We start from the raw sequence: 18,754 nt of genomic DNA, 5'->3' as shown, positions 1-18,754 counted from the left end.
TTACAAACAAGTAGCACTTTATGACAATAGATTTTTTATTCCCATTATTTTAATTTTTTTCATATAACAGGACTAAAAATGACTGACAGGTGGTCAGGACTCCTGTACAATATTATCAAACCTGTTTCAATAATGTGGAAATTAAAATTTTGAGTCTTTTCCTCTTATGAAAGTTGACTGTTCAACTCAGGTTACTGATTCAGAATACATGGACTGGACATTTAATTTTTTTTATTTCTATGCGAAAGAGTAGAGACTATGCTCCTTCTTGCCTGTTGCTGTAATATATGTCCATGCTGTTGTCTGTCACGCCTGTATTACATGATGATGAAATGAGGGTAGGAATACTTTGAAGGTCAGCATACCACTCTGAGCTTTGGGACCTTGATATGGAGCCTCGAGTCCCACAAGTTCCATAGTCCATGCACCTCCAGAGCTTGGTAATGCATTCCTCACAACCCAAAGTAGAGGCATCACGGTTATCATGGCTGTGGGAACAGGAGATCTGAAGGCATCCCTGGGTGGACACTGGGGCAGGATTGACAGCCTTCTGTGCAGGTTGTCTACATTTGGGGTCTAATGCTGCACTACCCACTGAACAGGTCTCATGAGTACTCTAGTGTGAGCAGTCATGTAGGTTGATGATTCCATGAAAACCATGAGCCTCAGAAAGAGATGAGCAGACAGCTCTCTCTGAGCCCTTAATGTGACTTGGGCTTGCTGAATGGCAGTGAATCTTTCCTCCACAAGGAATGCACTGACTGGTACCAAGCCCAGTACTGCATCACTCAAAAAATCCTTTGCTAGGAGAAGTCATCAATGACTCTCTTGTTTATTTGAAGCCCTGGGTAGTGGCACAGGGTGCAAGTAGTGGCAATGACTCTTCTCAAGTCCTGTTTTGATTTGGCTTTTATCAGTCAAACATCCAAATATGGGGATACATGTACTCCTGGGTGAGGAGATAAACTTCCATCTAAGCATTCGGTAAAAATCCATGAGGCTGCTGACAGGCCAAAAGGAAAAATCTTAATTGGGAGTCTGTTTCCTAGAAACTAGGGCAACTGTAATGGTTCTTCCTAATAGCCATGTGGAAGTACCCATCCTTCAAAGAGAGAGCTGCACCACTTTCCTTGGTAAGCAAAGGAATAATCTCCTCCAAGGCGAGCATCCTGAATTTTGATGTCTGGAATACCTGTTCAGGTTCTTAAAGCTCAAAATAGTTCTTACACCATCCACCTTCTTTTATTCCTGGTATTTCCTCATCCCCAAGCTCTTTCCTTGATAGATTATGGGGGTGGGGGAAGAGGGGCAGGAATTCCTTCCATTACCCTTTCTGATAGCAGAGTCCACTTTCTATAGGAGTATGTTCTCATGGGAACTGTGCCTAGGGAGGGAGGGAGGATGAGGGAAGCCTAGTGCAGAACTGGATGGAATATCTGCTGAGGATGGTCTCTAAGACCCAGGGATCAGAAGTGATTATGCACCAGCTGGTGTAAAATAAGGACAGACAAGGACTGAAAGGGAGGGAATGGAGAAAGGTGAGGGAGAATAGTACTGGAGACAATAACTTGATTCTCAGGTGGCCTATCAGTCTGCTACTTAGAAGCAGAGTCGGTGGACTAGTATGCGAACACCAGTGCTCTTAGTCTTATATTGTTGCTGAGGCCTCCTTCCATAATTTGGCTCTGGGGGAAAATGGAGCACCCTTTGAGAAGAGCAGCTTTGAGAAGATGCTGTCTCTTGCCTCTGGAATTTGGAGGCTGGACAGGAGGAGGATCATCTGCGAAGAAATGGAAGTCTGGGAAAGGCCAAGAGATCTAGCTGTGGTTCTAGAAGGCTTCACTTTTTCCAGCATCATGTCAGTCTCATCACTAAAAAGGGTATGCCTTTCAAAAGGAACTTCTGTGATCCCCTGAGTTTCAGAGGGGATCACCCTTATATAGACTAGGGCATCTGACATAAGTTGCCATGCGAGGGTGCTCACGTGCTCCACAATGGACCTGGCTTCAAAAGATGATTCCATGTGCTTGCGACCAGGAAATGCAATCCCACAAGTGAGATCACAAACAGCAGCCCTCGAAGAAAAACAATTTTTACACACACAGTGCTGTCACGCTTTTAAGGTTCAATATAATATGATTTATTGGATCTGGAAGCAAATTATTTACACCATAAGAAAGTGGAGATTCATAGGTCTCTTGGGGTATAAAACACATGGCTCTGGCCCTCATGAGATGGGTTATCATGAGATGGACACAGCATAGGGATTGGGGCAATTCAGAGGCAGTCGTGTCAGTTAAAACAGCCCCTTGGCTGCTCTGATACAGGGGCCAGGCACCAGAGCTCAAAGCAACAAAGAACTGAGACCGTGGATTCAGTCTTTCCTCAGAGCCATAATCATTATGACCATAAGCAAAGGGATACTGAGAATCCAGAGGCCAGGGCCATACTAGAAGTGATACTAACCTAGGCAGATATGAAGGATCCTGGAGAACAGGGTGTATGGATGGGTGTATGGGTGTATGTAGGGTGGAGAACAGGGTGTATGGACATACAGGGGTAATGGTCCACCAAAGACAGGCAATCATATTACAGATCTCCTGGATCTGAAGAGTCACTGTCTCAACCCTGAGTATGGTTCTCCATATAACGGGATTGAGGGGAGACAGATCCATGGTGTCTTGGACACTATAAAACAGAGCTCTTTCTCTCTGAGCGTGGCACAGAGTGAACTGCCCTAATGCTCAGCAGGTTGTGAATCTTCTGCAGGAGGATAGATTTCTTTTCAAGCCATGGAAGGAGAGCAGAAAAAGCTGATGGAGGGGACAGATAGAAAAATTAGCACATAACGAGAAGAGGTAACAACTAACGCTCATTTGTATGTGACAGAACCGGTCCAGGCTCGCAGGGAAACTGCCTCCTCCCAACAAGGCCGAGTTCAGTCTGGACTGGCAATCTCATGCACTGTGAATTAAGTGAGGCAAAGGTCTTCTGGTTTACATCTCTGATCTGATCTTCGGAGGAATGAAAGGGGTGAAGTGGGTCCTTGGAGACCCTATCAGAATTACCCCAAGTGGAACAATAGTTGGGAGTGAATCTCTTCATGCTCGCAAGGCGGCTGGAACATGTTAAAGTGGCTGCACAAGTCGCTAGTGCCCCAGGGCTTCCAATCTGCGAAGTTCCCTAAGATACTAAGCTATTAACGGTCCATGGGGGGGGGGGTGCGCATGCAAGTGCATGCAAATCAAAGGTTGTCCTTAGCGAGGGAACTTCCGAGCTGCTCAGCCTGAAGCTGTTACTCCAGGAGACAGACATGGGCAAGTCCCAGCAGCTGGAGTGAGAGGAGGGCAGGCAACAGGGAGGCAGAAAGCAGGTCTGAAGCTGCAGAGGCAGATGGGCATTAAGGAGCAGGGTATGGGCACCAAAGCAAGAATGTTAGTAAAATTGTTTCCATAGCAAAAATGTACAGAGAAACTCAGTAGTGGGTCATAATGGACATTCAAATGAAAAATGTCACATTTCCCGAATTATGATTGTTTGACACTACAGCTTTTGTGCTGTGTTTAATGGGGAAAAGATTTGCAGTTACACAAGTTAAGATGAAAATTACAAGGAATCTCAGTCCTTATGCATCAAGGCACAAAGTGATCACCAGCACTGGTCAAGAAGAAATACTTCTCACAATCAGGAGAAAGGCTCCCCCACTGAACAGATGCTGGGAACACAAGAACACAGATGTGTGGGTGAAGCGAAACTGGGACCCTCCAGCTAGTTCAGATCTAGAAGTGTGACCCCACCCCTCCGGGACACCACGACCCACTGCGACCCCTTTTCCCATCCATGTGGCTAGGAGGATATCCTGCTTCAGAACCCCTGGATGCAAGGGATATAATCATCAGACTCTGCTTTAAGTTTGAACACTGGATATTTTTATTTCTTTGCTGATCAGTTGCTTGCTTCCTCTCTTTTCCCTCATCAATATACTCTTTCCCTTTTTCTTACTCTGGGCTCCTATTAGCTCATTTCTTTCACTAACCCTACTTACCTTAACCTAGGCCCCACACTGCAGACTTCTTTTAACATGTGGAAACAAAATGACATTTTTCAACCTGACCACCTCCTTCTCTGCACTTTTGTCTGGTCTAGATTTTAAGCTCTTCAGGGCAGAGACCGTCTTTCTGTCTGTACTGCGCCTGACTGGGACCTTTGAGTTCTACCATATTATTAAAATTTAATAATCACATCCATGTCAGTTGATTGTATTAGTTCTAGCTGTAGCCTCCAGTTCCCTTCATCACAATACATTGTTGACTTGGTTGTGGGATTCTGTGGGGTGAACAGGATTATTCATGGGTACAGTTCTTCCTTCCTGAGAGAGCTGAGTGCAAGGAGGGCAAATGACTTGATCAAGGCCACAAAGGGAATCGGTGAAAGAGACAGGATCAGAAAGCAGAGGCTGCCTCCTATTTTCAGTACTGCAATCAGCCTACCTCACTAACTTATTAAAATGACACAATTCTTTGTAGTCAAAGGCCACGGTAGTTGCTTAGCAGAAGAGCCAATTCAGTCTTGTTAGTTTCATGCTGCTACTACTTCAAAAAGTTATGAGCAGTGGTAGTGGACTAGAGTAACCCTCAAGTTGCTGGGGACTCAGCAGACCAAGACCTCCAGTTTAGATAGAAAATAGCCCTTTGAAAATCATTTATGAATGTTAGTGCATATGTGAAGACCCTAGCGAAGCAGCTGGGCTCCATTTCTCTTTCAGCAAAAGGCTAGTGGTGACCTGAAAAGTCCACACCTTTTCATATAAAAGGAATCAGTTAAGTTTGGAAGGCTTCAAGCAATTCTCACTAGTCTTACCCAAAATCCTCAGGAAGGACCTTTGCATAGTGTTTTATGAACCCCATAAACACAAAACTCTCAAAAATGACAAGTGAGGGTCGTGTTTTGTGGCTCCAGCAAAAATGGTAATGGGTTCTGCCATTAAGGCAACTTGAGTGTAATTTGAAGACACATAGGAAGAAGTTTAAAGGAAAAGGATAGGCAGCCAATGAGGCAGAGGATAGGCAGGCAGGAGAAATGTTTGCATATGAAGGGGAAGATTAATTAGAGACTTTTATGGATTGTGTGTTGCTCCAAAGAGCAACACACAATCCAACTGGCTGAGACAGGTTCTGGGATTCTGCTTTGTCAACTGTTATCTAATTAAGAGTTTCCAATGCCATAAACTATCTACCAACTACGGAGGGGACAGTGCTAAAGGATATTATACATTATCCTGTCTCAGTGAACTGGAATCAGCATTAAAGAGATGTAAAATTCTCTAATTATGTTTCCCCAAGTAAATTACATCCACTTACAGAAAATATCCATCACTGATGTGTTTTTTCCCCTGACATTTTAACTGCATTGGTTACTTCAGAAAAAACATCTTTGTAGATTTTAGTCATTTAAAAAACTCTATCCACAAAAGTGTAACAAATTTAACTTTAACAAGCTTCCAGTTTAGCATCTTCAAGCTGTATGAGAGTTCTATAAATATATACTTTTGACTAAGGGGATCTACTTTGCTGTTAAATCATTCCTGACACTTTGCAGTGGTTTTTGAAGGGGTTCTGGAGCATTAAAGAAGCCTGGCTGCGGGTCTGAAGAATAAATTGATTTAAAATACATCAAACAGTATTTCTACACGAGTTGTCCGAAGAGTATCATTGTACTTTTTGTCTTGAAAGCAGACCACCAACATAAAGGATAAAATCATCAGTACAAAGAGCTATCTGTGTTTTAATTAAAATAATTTAAAATCTATGAGTTTCAAAGTAATTTAATAGGAAATACAGCAAACCTGAAAATATTTACTAATAGGGAAACACTGTAGAGTTCAGTGGCTGTGCTTTATAATCGTCAGTTTGAAATATATGCTTAGAAAGATACAGTATGGCATAAGCAAAGCTTAGACTGTAAGGGTATGAACACCACATTCAATGTAATTAAGAAGCAGCCTATCAACACTAAGACAGTAATGTCATCCCATCTGCCAAACCCTGCATTAGCTGGCACTATGCCTCCTGCCTGCTGCTGCTTCTGTTACCCACCTGATCCTTGGAGACCTGCTTTGATGGAGCGTTTATGCCAAGCTTTTCCAGAGGATAGACAATCTGTCGTCTTGGTCGCACGGGAACCATGTAATGAAGGGCAGATGTCAGGGAATGGGCATAGGGATTCTGAAACTGAAAGAGAGCAATCTATATTTTAGCACAGAGAATGTCAGAACAGTGCATCACAGATGTCTGTTGTATGGCTTTGCAAATACAAAATTCTTAATTCTGTTGGCTAAATCTGAGAGAAAAATCAGTAAACAAACAAACATACTCAGAGCAGAGGAATGAATTGCAGATAATTCCTGACACTAATGAAGATAATTATGAGAGTAATTACGTTACTATCTCTGTGGGAATGACAGATAAACAAGTGGTTTGGTTTATGGGATTTTTCAGCACAAGTATTTTCCCCAGGAGGATATTTTTCTCCACAGTGATCATGAATCAGCTTGATTTGACCTCATTAAGCTGTATTATCTGCTTACTGTTAACCTTTGCTTGTTTGGCAAACGATGGTATAAGAATTTATATAGTAAATCTATACTGACTGAAATGTCAATTTCACCCAAGTGATAAATGTTAATAAACTGGAAAAAATTTGAACTGAACAAAACCTCCAAATGTTAACTTGTATAGGGCAGGTCATTAGAAGCAGCTTTATTCCAGCATGACTGGCCCAATTATACATCACATGAAAAGACAAAACAGGAGAATTATGAGAAACAGAGTGGACATTAATGGAAAGCAAATTACACTGAAGTGCCTTTGAAGTCTATATCATAGCCACAACACCAAAAAAATAAATCATGATTAATGTTACTACAATGTAAGCTGAACAAAATAATATTTTACCACTTATTAGAATTGCATTGCTGAGTTAAAGCTAAATTGTTTTAACCTGTAAATAGACCAAGGAGAAAATACTACCAAGATTTAACTCATCTTCTCCACCCATTCCTGTTTACCTTCATTTCTGTGAATGACAATTAGCCAAATGTTACTCAGTGAGATTAGTTCCTCAAGGAGGCAATTACTAAACCTCCACAGAGCGGTAATCTGTATAGAAGAACACACGCTGGAGAAGCAAAAAGATTCTTCTGAAAATTTGTGTATTTATCTTATCAAGATTCCTATATGGGCTTGTCTAGACAGAGAATTAGTGCGTGGCAAGCTGGGATGTATGTTGACAGTGCACTAGCATGCTGTGCACTAACTGGCAGTGTGGAACTTGCTCCAGTGCACTAAGAGTGTCCTAGTGTGCTTTGATTTACCCTGCTTTGAAATGGGAATAGGTCAATGTGAACTAGGGAACTTTGAGTGCATACTAGAAGGGTCTACATAGCCATGAACAGCATGCTAGTGTGCTACAGATTTACACCCTAGTTTGCTATGTACTAGCTTTCTATCTAGACAGGCCCTGTGTTAGAAAAGAAAAGCAGATTTAAGGTAAAATTTTCAAATGTGTCTAAGTGACTTAGGAGCCTAAGTCCCATTTTCAAAAGTGACTGAGATGCCAAAGGCCCCACTGACTTTTAGTGACACGGAGGCTATATCTACACTGCCCTCCAGTTATGACTACTGAGATGTGAATAGCAGTATGCATCAAAGTGCTGCGAGGTAACTCCTCTGTGTAGATGCTGCAGGTGTGAACTAAAAAGTTCCTAGTTCACGTTAGTGTAGTCTTGTTTGTTGTCCAAACTGAAGGGCAGTGTAGACAAGCCCTTAGATTCCTAAGTGGAGAGAGGAATGGAGAAACACGAATACTGGTGTCCCCCAAGGATCTGTACTGGGCCCAGTACTATTCAACGTATTCATAAATGATCTGGGAAAAGGGGTAAACAGTGAGGTAGCAAAATTTGCAGATGATACAAAACTACTCGAGATAGTTAAGTCCCAGGAAGACTGCAAAGAGCTACAAAAGGATCTCTCAAAATTGGGTGACTGGGCAACAAAATGGCAGATGAAATTCAAGGTTGATAAATGCAAAGTAATGCACATTGGAAAACATAATCTCAACTATATGTAAATGATCGGGTCTAAATTTGCTGTTACCACTCAAGAAAGAGATCTTGGAGCCAGTGTGGATAGTTCTCTGAAAACATCCACTCAATGTGCAGCAGCAGTCAAAAAAGCAGACAGGATGTTGGGAATCATTAAGAAAGGGATAGATAATAAAACAGAAAATATCATATTGCCTCTATATAAATCCATGGTATACCCACATCTTAAATGCTGTGTGTAGATGTGGTTGCCCCATCTCAAAAAAGATATATTGGAATTGGAAAAGGTTCAGAAAAGGGCAACAAAAATGATTAGGGGTATGGAATGGCTTCCGTATGAGGAGAGATTAATAAGACTGGGATTTTTCAGCTTGGAAAAGAGACGAATAAGGGCCGGATATGATAGAGATCTATAAAATCATGACTGGTGTGGAGAAAGTAAATAATGAAGTGTTATTTTCTCCTTCTCATAACACAAGAACTAGGGGCCACCAAATGAAATTAATAGGCAACAGGTTTAAAACAAACAAAAAGAAGTATTTTTTCACACAATGCAGTCAGTCAGTCTGTGGAACTCCTTGCCGGAGGATGTTGTGAAGGGCAAGACTATAACAGGGCTCAAAAAAGAACTAGATAGGTTAATGGAGGATAGGTCTATCAATGGCTATTAGCCAGGATGGGCAGGAACGGTGTCCCTAGCCTCTGTTTGCCAGAAGCTGGGAATGGGCAACAGGGGATGGATCACTTGATGATGACCTGTTCTGTTCATTCCTTCTGGGGCACCTGGCATTGGCCACTGTTGGAAGACAGGATACTGGGCTAGATGGACCTTTGGTCTGACCCAGTATGGCCGTTCTTATGTTCTATAAGTGTATAAGTCACTTCTGAAAATAGGGCTCCTAAGACACTTAGGCACTTTTAAAATTTTTATCCTTAATCTATTCTCATCATGTTGTAGTCAGTGACCTCCTTCCTCCCCCTTCTCCTCTTCCCACTATCCCACCCTAAATCTCTAAATAAAAAGTGAGCATCTGTACATCTCAAAACCCACTATGCAACTGAGTTGCAATGTCTGAGAAACATGTGGTGGGAGAACACGACTGATCAGAAAAGTTTGGTTAAAAAGTAACAGAAAATAGAACTACAAGGTGAAGACAAAGAAGCTATGAATGCTTTATATCTTGACATTTTAAAATATGTCATGTAACTGATCTGCAAGTCATATAAGGGTACACAAGCTGCATCAGCATCTTAAACAATTCAATGAAAATATCATGGAGTATTCCCCAGTTAATACACAGTATGAGCAGGACTGTTCCTTCAACTATGCATCCATAGAGGGGCAAAAGGTAGAGGAAAAACTGCTCCCATTTGGCTATTTGAATATTGTGTCCAGATGTGCCAGTGGTATGGGGTATTACTAATCTGTCCTAGAGCAGATACTTTGGGAGTGGGCAGGGAATATTTTGGCTACAGTCCCCACAATGCACTGGTCAGCAGAGGGGAAAGTAATGGTATGGACAAAAACCAAACTACTGCCAACACTGAAGCAAGCGGGGAAGTAGAGAGCAAATCATTCCTCTCTGAGGCATGATTCCCACACTGAGGGAAGACACTAAATGTGTTGCCCCAAACACAGAGCTTGTAGCAAACCCACAGTCTAGCTCTACCATGTGTCACCCATCAACACAAATGGAGACTGTGTGATCTGAGAGGAGAACAAAGTGTTGTTTGCAACATTTCTGAAGAAATTTCTCTATACCAATCACCTGCCATATATCAGTCATAGAAAAACAAACAAACAAAACAAAAAACCTAAGGAAAATAAAGGTCAGGACGTATGATATTTAATAAAATCACTGCCAATTTTTTCTTTTACCTCGCCGTCCACAGACTGTGGATAAATAGAGTAGTAGAGACAAGACTTGTAGGCTAAGCGAAGGATCTCTTTCAGAAAATATTTGGTATAGTGATGGAATATGGGATTTAGAGCAAAGTGGTACAGATGGCCATGTTCCTCCTGCTGGTGGTGATTGAAGTAAATAAAATCTTCAATGTTGTAATGTGAACGGATATATTCAATATCCTATGAAATAAGACATTTTAAATCAGTGATGATGAAAGAGCTGTGTTTTTGTGATAAAGATGTCACAGCAAACTGCCTTTATATTTATTAATGATGAAATTTGAACATTGAAACAAGACTACCTTGAGAGCTATTCACTAGCAAAGCACATTAGCTAAACAAATGGTTTCTTCATAATCTTTCCTTTGTATCAAAATCAATTTGTATAACTCATCATGCTTTATTTACTATAAGAAATGTATATCTGACCCCAGCAGTAAAGCATATGAGTGCCTGACATTTTCTGACAGATATTTACAAAGAAATTTTGCAAGGTATCAGACAGAGGCCAGATTGTCTCTCTCACAGTAAAAGCTGAGCAGGAGACTTTTGGAAAGAAAATCTCTGTGAGGAGCCCCATGCATGGATTCCTTCATCATCCTGTTAGGGATTTGCGCTAGTTTAGCCACCTTACAGACAGTAACCCCTAATTTCAATGCATTTGGAAAAATTAAAAACCATCTCTGAAAACAGAGATGGTTGTTCCTTACCTTGCTTGATATGGTTTTAAAACTGAATATTACAAATCTTTCAAGAAAGATTTTGCCTTTTTAGTGCCAACAAAATGCCAGGAAAGTTTTAAATTTGCAGCAACTAATGTAAAACAGAACTGGAAATATTCATTCTCTTCACCTCCCAATTACAGTTAACAGCTTTTCTGTCTGCTTCTACCCTCCAGCCCTCCCACCCCATCATCTATTTTTAAAACAATATTAATTTCTTTGAAATTAAATGTGTATGACGCACTTTACTCAGAAGCTATTGTAAAAAAAGGCAATTTGAGAGGAGTGGAAGTGCCATTTTCAATATGCTGGGACAAACTGCTGATTTTCTGTTTGGAAAATATGGGCCAAAATACAGGTTTGCAGTAACAGATTTAAAGAAGTATCAAGTCACAGAGAGAAAGAAAGAATGGTTTTGTGGTTAGGGCTTCAGATTGGAATGCAGGAGATTTGGGTTCCATTTTCTGCTTCACCTCAGACTCCGTGTGTGACTTTGGACAAGTCACAATCTCTCTCTGTGCCTCAGGTCCCCATCTGTAAAAAGGGATAATAATCCTTCCTTTCCCCTAGCCTTTGTCTATCTTTGTGTAGACTGCAAACTCTTTGGAGAAGGGACTTCTATGGTGTGTGTGTACAGTGCTTAGCACAAGGCCAAGATCTTGGCTGGGACAATGTAATACAAATAATAATGAAGTCAGCATTACACTGTGCAAACTCAGGGCACACATCTTAAATGGGAAAAGGAAAAAAATACAACGAGATTTACCATTTCATTTTTAATAACAGAAATGCCAACTATCTGATCCAAAACTTCTGCTACAAATGCCTGAACTGGTGTCCCATCCTGAAAGACAAATGATAATATGATCACTGATTTACACACAATATTAGAATTCTAAGTTTGCTATTTGATCTTAACTGTAAATTCCAATAACATACTAAATTTAAAATACTTTGCTCTCTGTACATTCTGTGCACTGCATTACAGTCATCTTTCCCTAACATAGGGACCAATCCTGCAATAAGCTCCAGATGGATGGACCCCTGTGCCGAAACAGAGTCCCATTGATGTAAGGTATATTGTCCTAATCTTGCTCCTCTGGAAGCTAATGGCCACTTTCCCATTGACTTCAATGGAATAGGTTTGGACCCTAAGAAAGATTGTTTAGTATATGGTAGGTTTAACATTGGACAATGCAATGGACAACGACTGGTATGTCTGCAACAAGTACTCACTGGATCTCTGCGAGCTTGAGTGAAGACCTTTAAGTCATCCAGTATACTTTCATTCAAGTCAAGAGTTTTGATGAGCATTTCAACAGCAGGTGTATCACTGGTTGTTGCTGCTCTGACCTTAAATGACCTATTAAAGGAGATAAAAATGACAAGTTTGCCCTGCTGATCAACAGAAGACTTCATTCGCCAGTTCAATCAAGTCAATGCCTTTCGCTAGCACTACCTCCACACAGTTATTTAAACATGAAATGTACTGTTCTATGCAAATTATTTTCAAACCTGTAAATTATCTCATTACATAATTTACATAAAATGTCCCACATGGATCTGCACAATACTTGGCCAATGTTAAAGTACATACGGCCCACCCCATCATCACCACTCCCAAGCAGCATGTAGCAATCTAGTGAATGAGGATGGAGCCACCATACGAAGGAACCCAAAAAATCTTGTAAAATAGAAATCAACCAAAAAAGAAAAATACACAGAGAGAAACTATCAGACCAAACTAGGAAAAAAGGACAGAGACAGAAAAGAATAATGAGAGAGAAAACAGATTAAAGAAGCCATGCTGGAACACTGAGCAAGAGGACATTGGGGACATCAAGGACACACCAAAAAGTTTCCAACAAATAAAGGCTAGGAACCATTGTGTTAGGCCCTTATCCTGCAAAACACCTTCTCACTTGCTTCACTTTAAGCATGTGGGTAGGCTTACTGAAGTCAAAAGAAAAGGAGTACTTGTGGCACCTTAGAGACTAACAAATATATTTGAGCATAAGCTTTTGTGAGCTACAGCTTACTTCATCGGATACATCCGATGAAGTGAGCTGTAGCTCACAAAGGTTATGTTCAAATATATTTGTTAGTCTCTAAGGTGCCACAAGTACTCCTTTTCTTTTTGCGAATACAGACTAACACGGCTGCTACTCTGAAACCTGAAGTCAAAAGGTTTACCTGTATGTTTAAAGTTAAGCACACGTGTTTGCTGGACTGGGACCTTAGACTGTCAGCAAAAATGGCACAGACTAAATGAAATTACATGGCCCCAAAAAAAGGAAAAGTTTACTGCAGTCCAAGGAGGGGAAAAAAAAAACTGTTGCAGGGTTAGTTTTCCTTTCACTAAATGTTAAAATAGCAGGCCTTAAATCTAAATTTGTAAAACTGAATTTAGAGTTAAAATAGATTCAGCTGGAACATTAAATCAAACACTTAATGTGCAGAAGAGATGAAGGCCTAGCAGATGGGAAGCAAGGAGAGTCACTTGTGGGGTATAATAAAGTAAAAGAGAGCAGAAAATAGGTTTTGAATTGGGCTTTAAATTAAACCAGAAAGTAATGCTGTAGTCTTGCTGATAGCAACCATTATGACTAAGGGTTCAGAACGTTTTCCATTCCATCCTTCTGTTTTCATATGCTACTCTCTCTTAAATAGTGGTGAAATACAGTAAAATTATAGGGGCATAAAACAAAAAGCAATGGTGAGTTCCACTCTTGCCTTCCTAGGGTGTCATCACTTGTACTCAAAATTATTATTTTGTTTAATCACTGTCATGGCATCTGTTATCGAGAGTAGGCTTTGGTGCAGAGGTGAGTTTTACAACACAGGCCAGATTATGGCCAGAAAAAAATCATATTCTGATCTTCTTTGCTAGCACGTTCCACAGCCGCCCAGCACTGAAAATACCTCCAACTCCTGACAGCTTCCCTTTGGACCCTTCCACTACTGTGTTCCTGATAAGCACAGCAGTCTTGGAGAGCTAGGGATGAAGAGGCAGGTGCTACAGAAGCCTTGTCCCAGCCCAAGAAGATGTTTAAAGATGGTGACTATGAAATGAACCCTAAAATGAAAAGGGAGATGGGGGGTTGGAGATCTATTATTATGTGTTCACTGCAGTTTAGTCCCACACAGGCTGTTGTGTCTTGGAAAGGTGGAGTTTGACTGGCTTTGACTGATAGCTCTGGGTAAAGGGAATGACAGTAACCCATTCTTGACATGCTGAATGTATGGATCATGGTTGCCATGCCCTTGAGGAAGAAGAGGAAGACATGAAGACTTATCTGAAGGTGGAAAAAAGTATTCTTGGCTGCTATTGCTACCATGTTCTCAAGGAACTTGGGACAAGTGTGAGTAATTTTCTGAAATCTTTTACTATTTTAATAATCAGTGAGAAGAAGGGATAGGTATGGCATACATGTGTGCACAGCGAGTTAACTAAATGTGCAGCGATTTGGTTAGGGGAATTTGCTGATGAAGCAGAGGGGACTGAAGACTCAAGAGGCTTAACAGCTTGGTATGTTGGAAGCTCAGTAGCTCTCCATTTTGGAGCAGACTAGCTCCAGATGAAGGAACTGACAGGGCCCACCGGGTAAGATGACAGGTTGCTATGTGTGCAACCCCACAAGCCCAGCAAGAGGTGTATCTGTTCAGTGGAAAGCTTGTCTATAGTCCAGAGCTGTTCAGCTTGCACAAAGGCTACAGTGAACATGCCAGAACTGACATCCTCTCCAACTCCAGTCAAAGACCCGGGGACAGATCTTCAGCTTGTGTAATTTGTCATAGCTCGCATAAAGTGAATATAGAGCTATCAAAATTTACACCAGCTAAGGATCTGCCTCCTGTTGCACATTACATGAGCTTCTGCAGACATCAATGGGAGGATGTCAGACCTGACCTTCACAAAACCAAGTATTTCCATTAAGCAGGGTTCAAAAATATAAAATTTAACAATTGCTATAACACCAGGAAAAGACAGTTACCTTTTTCCATAACTGGTGTTCTTCAAGATATGTTGCTCATGTCCATTCAACTTAGGTGTGTTTGCTTGCCACATGCACTTGTGCCGGAAGTTTTTCTCTGAGCAGGATCTGTAGAGGACCAGGTCTGGCACCCCCTGGAGTGGCGTGCGTGTGCTGCGGCATATAGGATGCCACCGGCCCCCTCCACCCTCAGTTCCTTCTTGCCAGAAACTCCGACAGTGGGAAAGGAGGGCAGGATGTGGAATGGACAAGAGCAACACATCTCGAAGAACACCAGTTATGGAATACGGTAACTGTCTTTTCTTCTTTGAGTGATTGCTCATGTTCATTCAACTTAGGTGACTTCAAGCAGTACCCATGGAGGTGAGTAAGGAGTTCCCATACATTGCAACATACATTGCAACACAGCTCTGCCAAACCCAGCATCGTCCCTGGCCTGCTGAGTATGGCATAGTGGGCCATGAACATGTGCACCGAGGACCACGTCAAAGCTTTACAGATGTCTTGGATCAGGAAGTGTGCCAGGAAGGTCGCTGAGGATGCCTGCACTCTAGTCGAGTGGGCTCTGACAACTGGCGGTGGGACCCCTGCCAGCTCGTAACAAGCCCTTATGCAAGAGGTAATCCCGTTAGAAATCCTCTGCATGGACACCGGAAGGTCCTGCATCCTTTCAGCTGTAGAGATGAAAAAATGAGTCGAACTACAGAAAGGCTTTGTCTGATCTAGGTAGAAAGCCAGGGCCCTTCTTATGTCCAAAGCATGGAGGTGCCTCTCTTCACTAGTCTCACGGGGCTTAGGGCAGAAGACCAGCAGAAAGATGTCCTGGCACATGTGAAAAGCAGACACCACCTTGGGAAGGAAGGCCGGGTGGGGCCAGAGCTGGACCATGTCCTTATAGAAGACTGCGTATGGCGGTTCCAAGGTCAGGGTATGCAGCTCGGATACTTGCCTCGACGACATCACCGCCACCAGGAAAGCTACCTTCCATGATAGGTGAGACAGGGAGCATGAGGCCAAAGGCTCAAAGGGCGGGCCCGTGAGCCTGGACAGAACCAAACTGAGATCCCACTGAGGGACCGGGGACCGAACTTGAGCAAAAAGTCTTTCAAGACCTCTGAGGAACCTGACTGTCAAAGTCATGGGAGAACACCATCTGCCCCTGGACGGGCGGATGAAAGGTGGAGATGGCTGCCAGATGCACCTTGGTAGAGGAGGGTGCCAGGCCCTGATTCCTCAAATGAAGCAGGTAGTCTAAGATCAACTGCACCAAAGAATGCGAAGGGGAGATGCCCCACTCAGCCACCCAGTGGGACCCCTTGTCCATTTTGCCAGGTAGGTCTGTCTAGTTGAGGGTTCCTAGGAGGACCTGCTGGACCCCCTCCAAACAAGTCCGTTCTTCAGGGTTCAGCCACAACATCCATGCCGTGAGGTGGAGAGACGTGAGGTTGGGGTGCAAGCGTCGACCGTGGTCCTGTGACAGCAGGTCTGGTCAATTCGGCAGAGGCCACGGCGGGGACAGCTGCCAAGCTCAACAGCATGCTGAACCAATGTTGACGCAGCCATGCTGGTGCGATCATGATAACTTGGGCCCTGTCTCTCTTGACTTTCGACAGGACCCTGCTGACGAGCGGGATCGGGGGGAACGTGTACATCAGGCTTCCTGCCCAGGACAGGAGGAAGGCATTGGAGAGGGAGCCCTTGCCCAGACCCCGTCTGGAGCAGAAGCAATGGCACTTCCTGTTGTGCCTGGTGGCAAACAGATCCACTTGGGGAGATTCCCCACCTCTGGAATATCGCGCAGGCTACCTCTGGTTGGAGTGCCCACTTGTGATGAGAGAAGTCTCTGCTTAGGTGATCTGCTAACGTGTTCTTGACCACTGGGAGGTGACACCCTTCTAGATGGATTCCGTGGTCGATGCAGAAATCCCAAAGATGGAGTGCCTCTTAGCATAGGGCAGAGGATCGAGCTCCCCCGCTGTTGATACAGACGAGTCTCATCTTACAAGCATTTAACGTGCGCAAATTCAGCTTTGCGCAGTCTGCAAAAATAAAAAAAAATTAAAAAGGAGAGAAAAATAACAATTTAAATACTGTACCTGGCCTGGCCTGGCACACAACATACATGCATGCTGCCACATGATCTAGGAAGCGCAGGCATACCCTGGCTGTGGTCAGGGGAAATGCATAGACTTCTGCAATGAGGTCCGGTAATGTCCTGAACCTCTCAAGCAGCAGGAACGCTTTGGCATAGGTTGAGTCAAGCACCACTCCAATGAACTCTAGTCTCTGTACCAGAACTTCCTGGCTCCCTAGCTCTTCTGTTGAATCTTGCTTCTTGGCTTCTTTTACCTCTAGATACTCGATTTGCACTAGCATATTTGTTTAAGCAAATTAAATAATTAGATGTCCAAGAGGTCATGTTTGTACCCACAGTTAGCTGGAGGAAGCAATTTTTTAGCATGAATAAAATAGCACCTGCAAAAAAAGGAGGCTGCATTCAACAAGAAAGTCGGGTCCATTGTCATTACGATAGATTAGGAAACACTGTCCTGGGTCTGTGTATTCTCATCTCTCCCCCAGTATGGAATAAACCCATTCTAGAGGTCCAGTTCCTCTGACTGCTCAAAAAGGCAGGAAACTATTATTATTATTATGCTTTTTAGTGAAAATCGAAGGAAAGTATCCATTAAGCATTTCAGCCTTTGCTTTGTCATCTATTATTTGTTCTCCTTCTCTGTTAAGTAGCAGAGCTACACTTCCATTTGCCATCCTCTTTCTTTTTGTGTACTTGATACTTTTTCTTATTCTTTTTACTGTCTTTACTAATCAGTACCTCATTTTGTGCCTGTGCCATTCTTTTTCTGATTTTGCCCTTTCATGTCTATACTTTGCCCCTTAACTCAACCCTGAATATATTCATCTTTTACTTTACATATTTTGCTTTAAGTGACAGCGAGTTTGCTGCTGCACATTGAGTTTATTCTTCAGAATCTTCCCACTACCCTGAACCATTTTCCCCTTTAGATTTTCTGATCATGGAACTTCACTCACAAGCTAATTTTGAAGTCTGACTTCAGAGACTCTTCAGAAGGAAAGTCCTCCAGAACTGCAAGCAGTCGGAGGAAAGGTCACTGATGCCCTAACCCTTGTGCTTTCATGGAAACATGCATACCACTTGGAACGCACGTGATTTATGCGGAACTATAGAGACTTTTACAAAACCTTGAAGACCAGTTTAAATTTTGATCACAAATATCAAAAGGACACATGGCTACCATTCTCACTGATGAATTACTCAACAGCTGTGCCTGAGATTACCAGTAATTACTTCAATGACTTCCTATGTGGCCAAGTGGAAGATGAAATAGGTTCTTTACATAATACACAGGTTTCAGAGTTAGTCTGTATTCACAAAAAGAAAAGGAGGACTTGTGGCACCTTAGAGACTAACCAATTTATTTGAGCATAAGCTTATAATACATAAGCTTATAAGACATAACTTTCATGTCTGTTGTGATATTACAACAAAAAAACTTCAAATCCAGACTCCAGCGAGAAACTGTTGAATTGGAATTCATTTGCCCATTTGATACAATTAACTTAGGCTTGAACAGAGACTGAGAGTGGCTAAGTCATTATGCAAGGTAACCTATTTCCCCTTGTTTTTTCCTACCCCCCCCCTCAGATGTTCTTGTTAAACCCTGGATTTATGCTGGAAATGGTCCACCTTGATTATCAGACACATTGTAAGGAGAGTGGTCACTTTAGATAAGCTATTACCAGCAGGAGAGTGGGTTTGTGTGTGGGGGTGTGTGTGAGAAAACCTGGATTTGTGCTGGAAATGGCCCAACTTGATTATCACACACATTGTAAGGAGAGTGATCACTTTAGATAAGCTATTAGCAGCAGGAGAGTGGGGTGGGAGGAGGTATTTCTTCATGCTTTGTGTGTATATAAAAAGATCTTCTACACTTTCCACAGTATGCATCCGATGAAGTGAGCTGTAGCTCACGAAAGCTTATGCTCAAAT

General features: G+C 42.3%; 1 protein-coding gene across 2 annotated transcripts in view; it reads right to left on the bottom strand.

Annotated features, from left to right (window-relative positions):
- Positions 1-18,754, bottom strand: part of CFAP61 (cilia and flagella associated protein 61) — a 216,470-nt gene that overhangs the window by 150,806 nt on the left and 46,910 nt on the right. For both annotated transcript variants that reach the window (XM_084623095.1, XM_084623096.1), the window contains exons 14-17: positions 11,966-12,092; positions 11,496-11,573; positions 9,981-10,187; positions 6,096-6,230 (exon numbers count right to left, since the gene is read on the bottom strand). In XM_084623095.1, the coding sequence (XP_084479221.1) occupies positions 6,096-6,230; positions 9,981-10,187; positions 11,496-11,573; positions 11,966-12,092 (547 nt within the window). The remainder of the gene's footprint in view (positions 1-6,095; positions 6,231-9,980; positions 10,188-11,495; positions 11,574-11,965; positions 12,093-18,754) is intronic.

Source organism: Lepidochelys olivacea (assembly GCF_965140295.1).
Source record: "Lepidochelys olivacea isolate rLepOli2 genome assembly, chromosome: 3".
Lineage (NCBI taxonomy): Eukaryota > Metazoa > Chordata > Testudines > Cheloniidae > Lepidochelys > Lepidochelys olivacea.
Note: the sequence above shows the minus strand (reverse complement) of the source record. Positions and strands in the feature narration are given on the sequence as shown.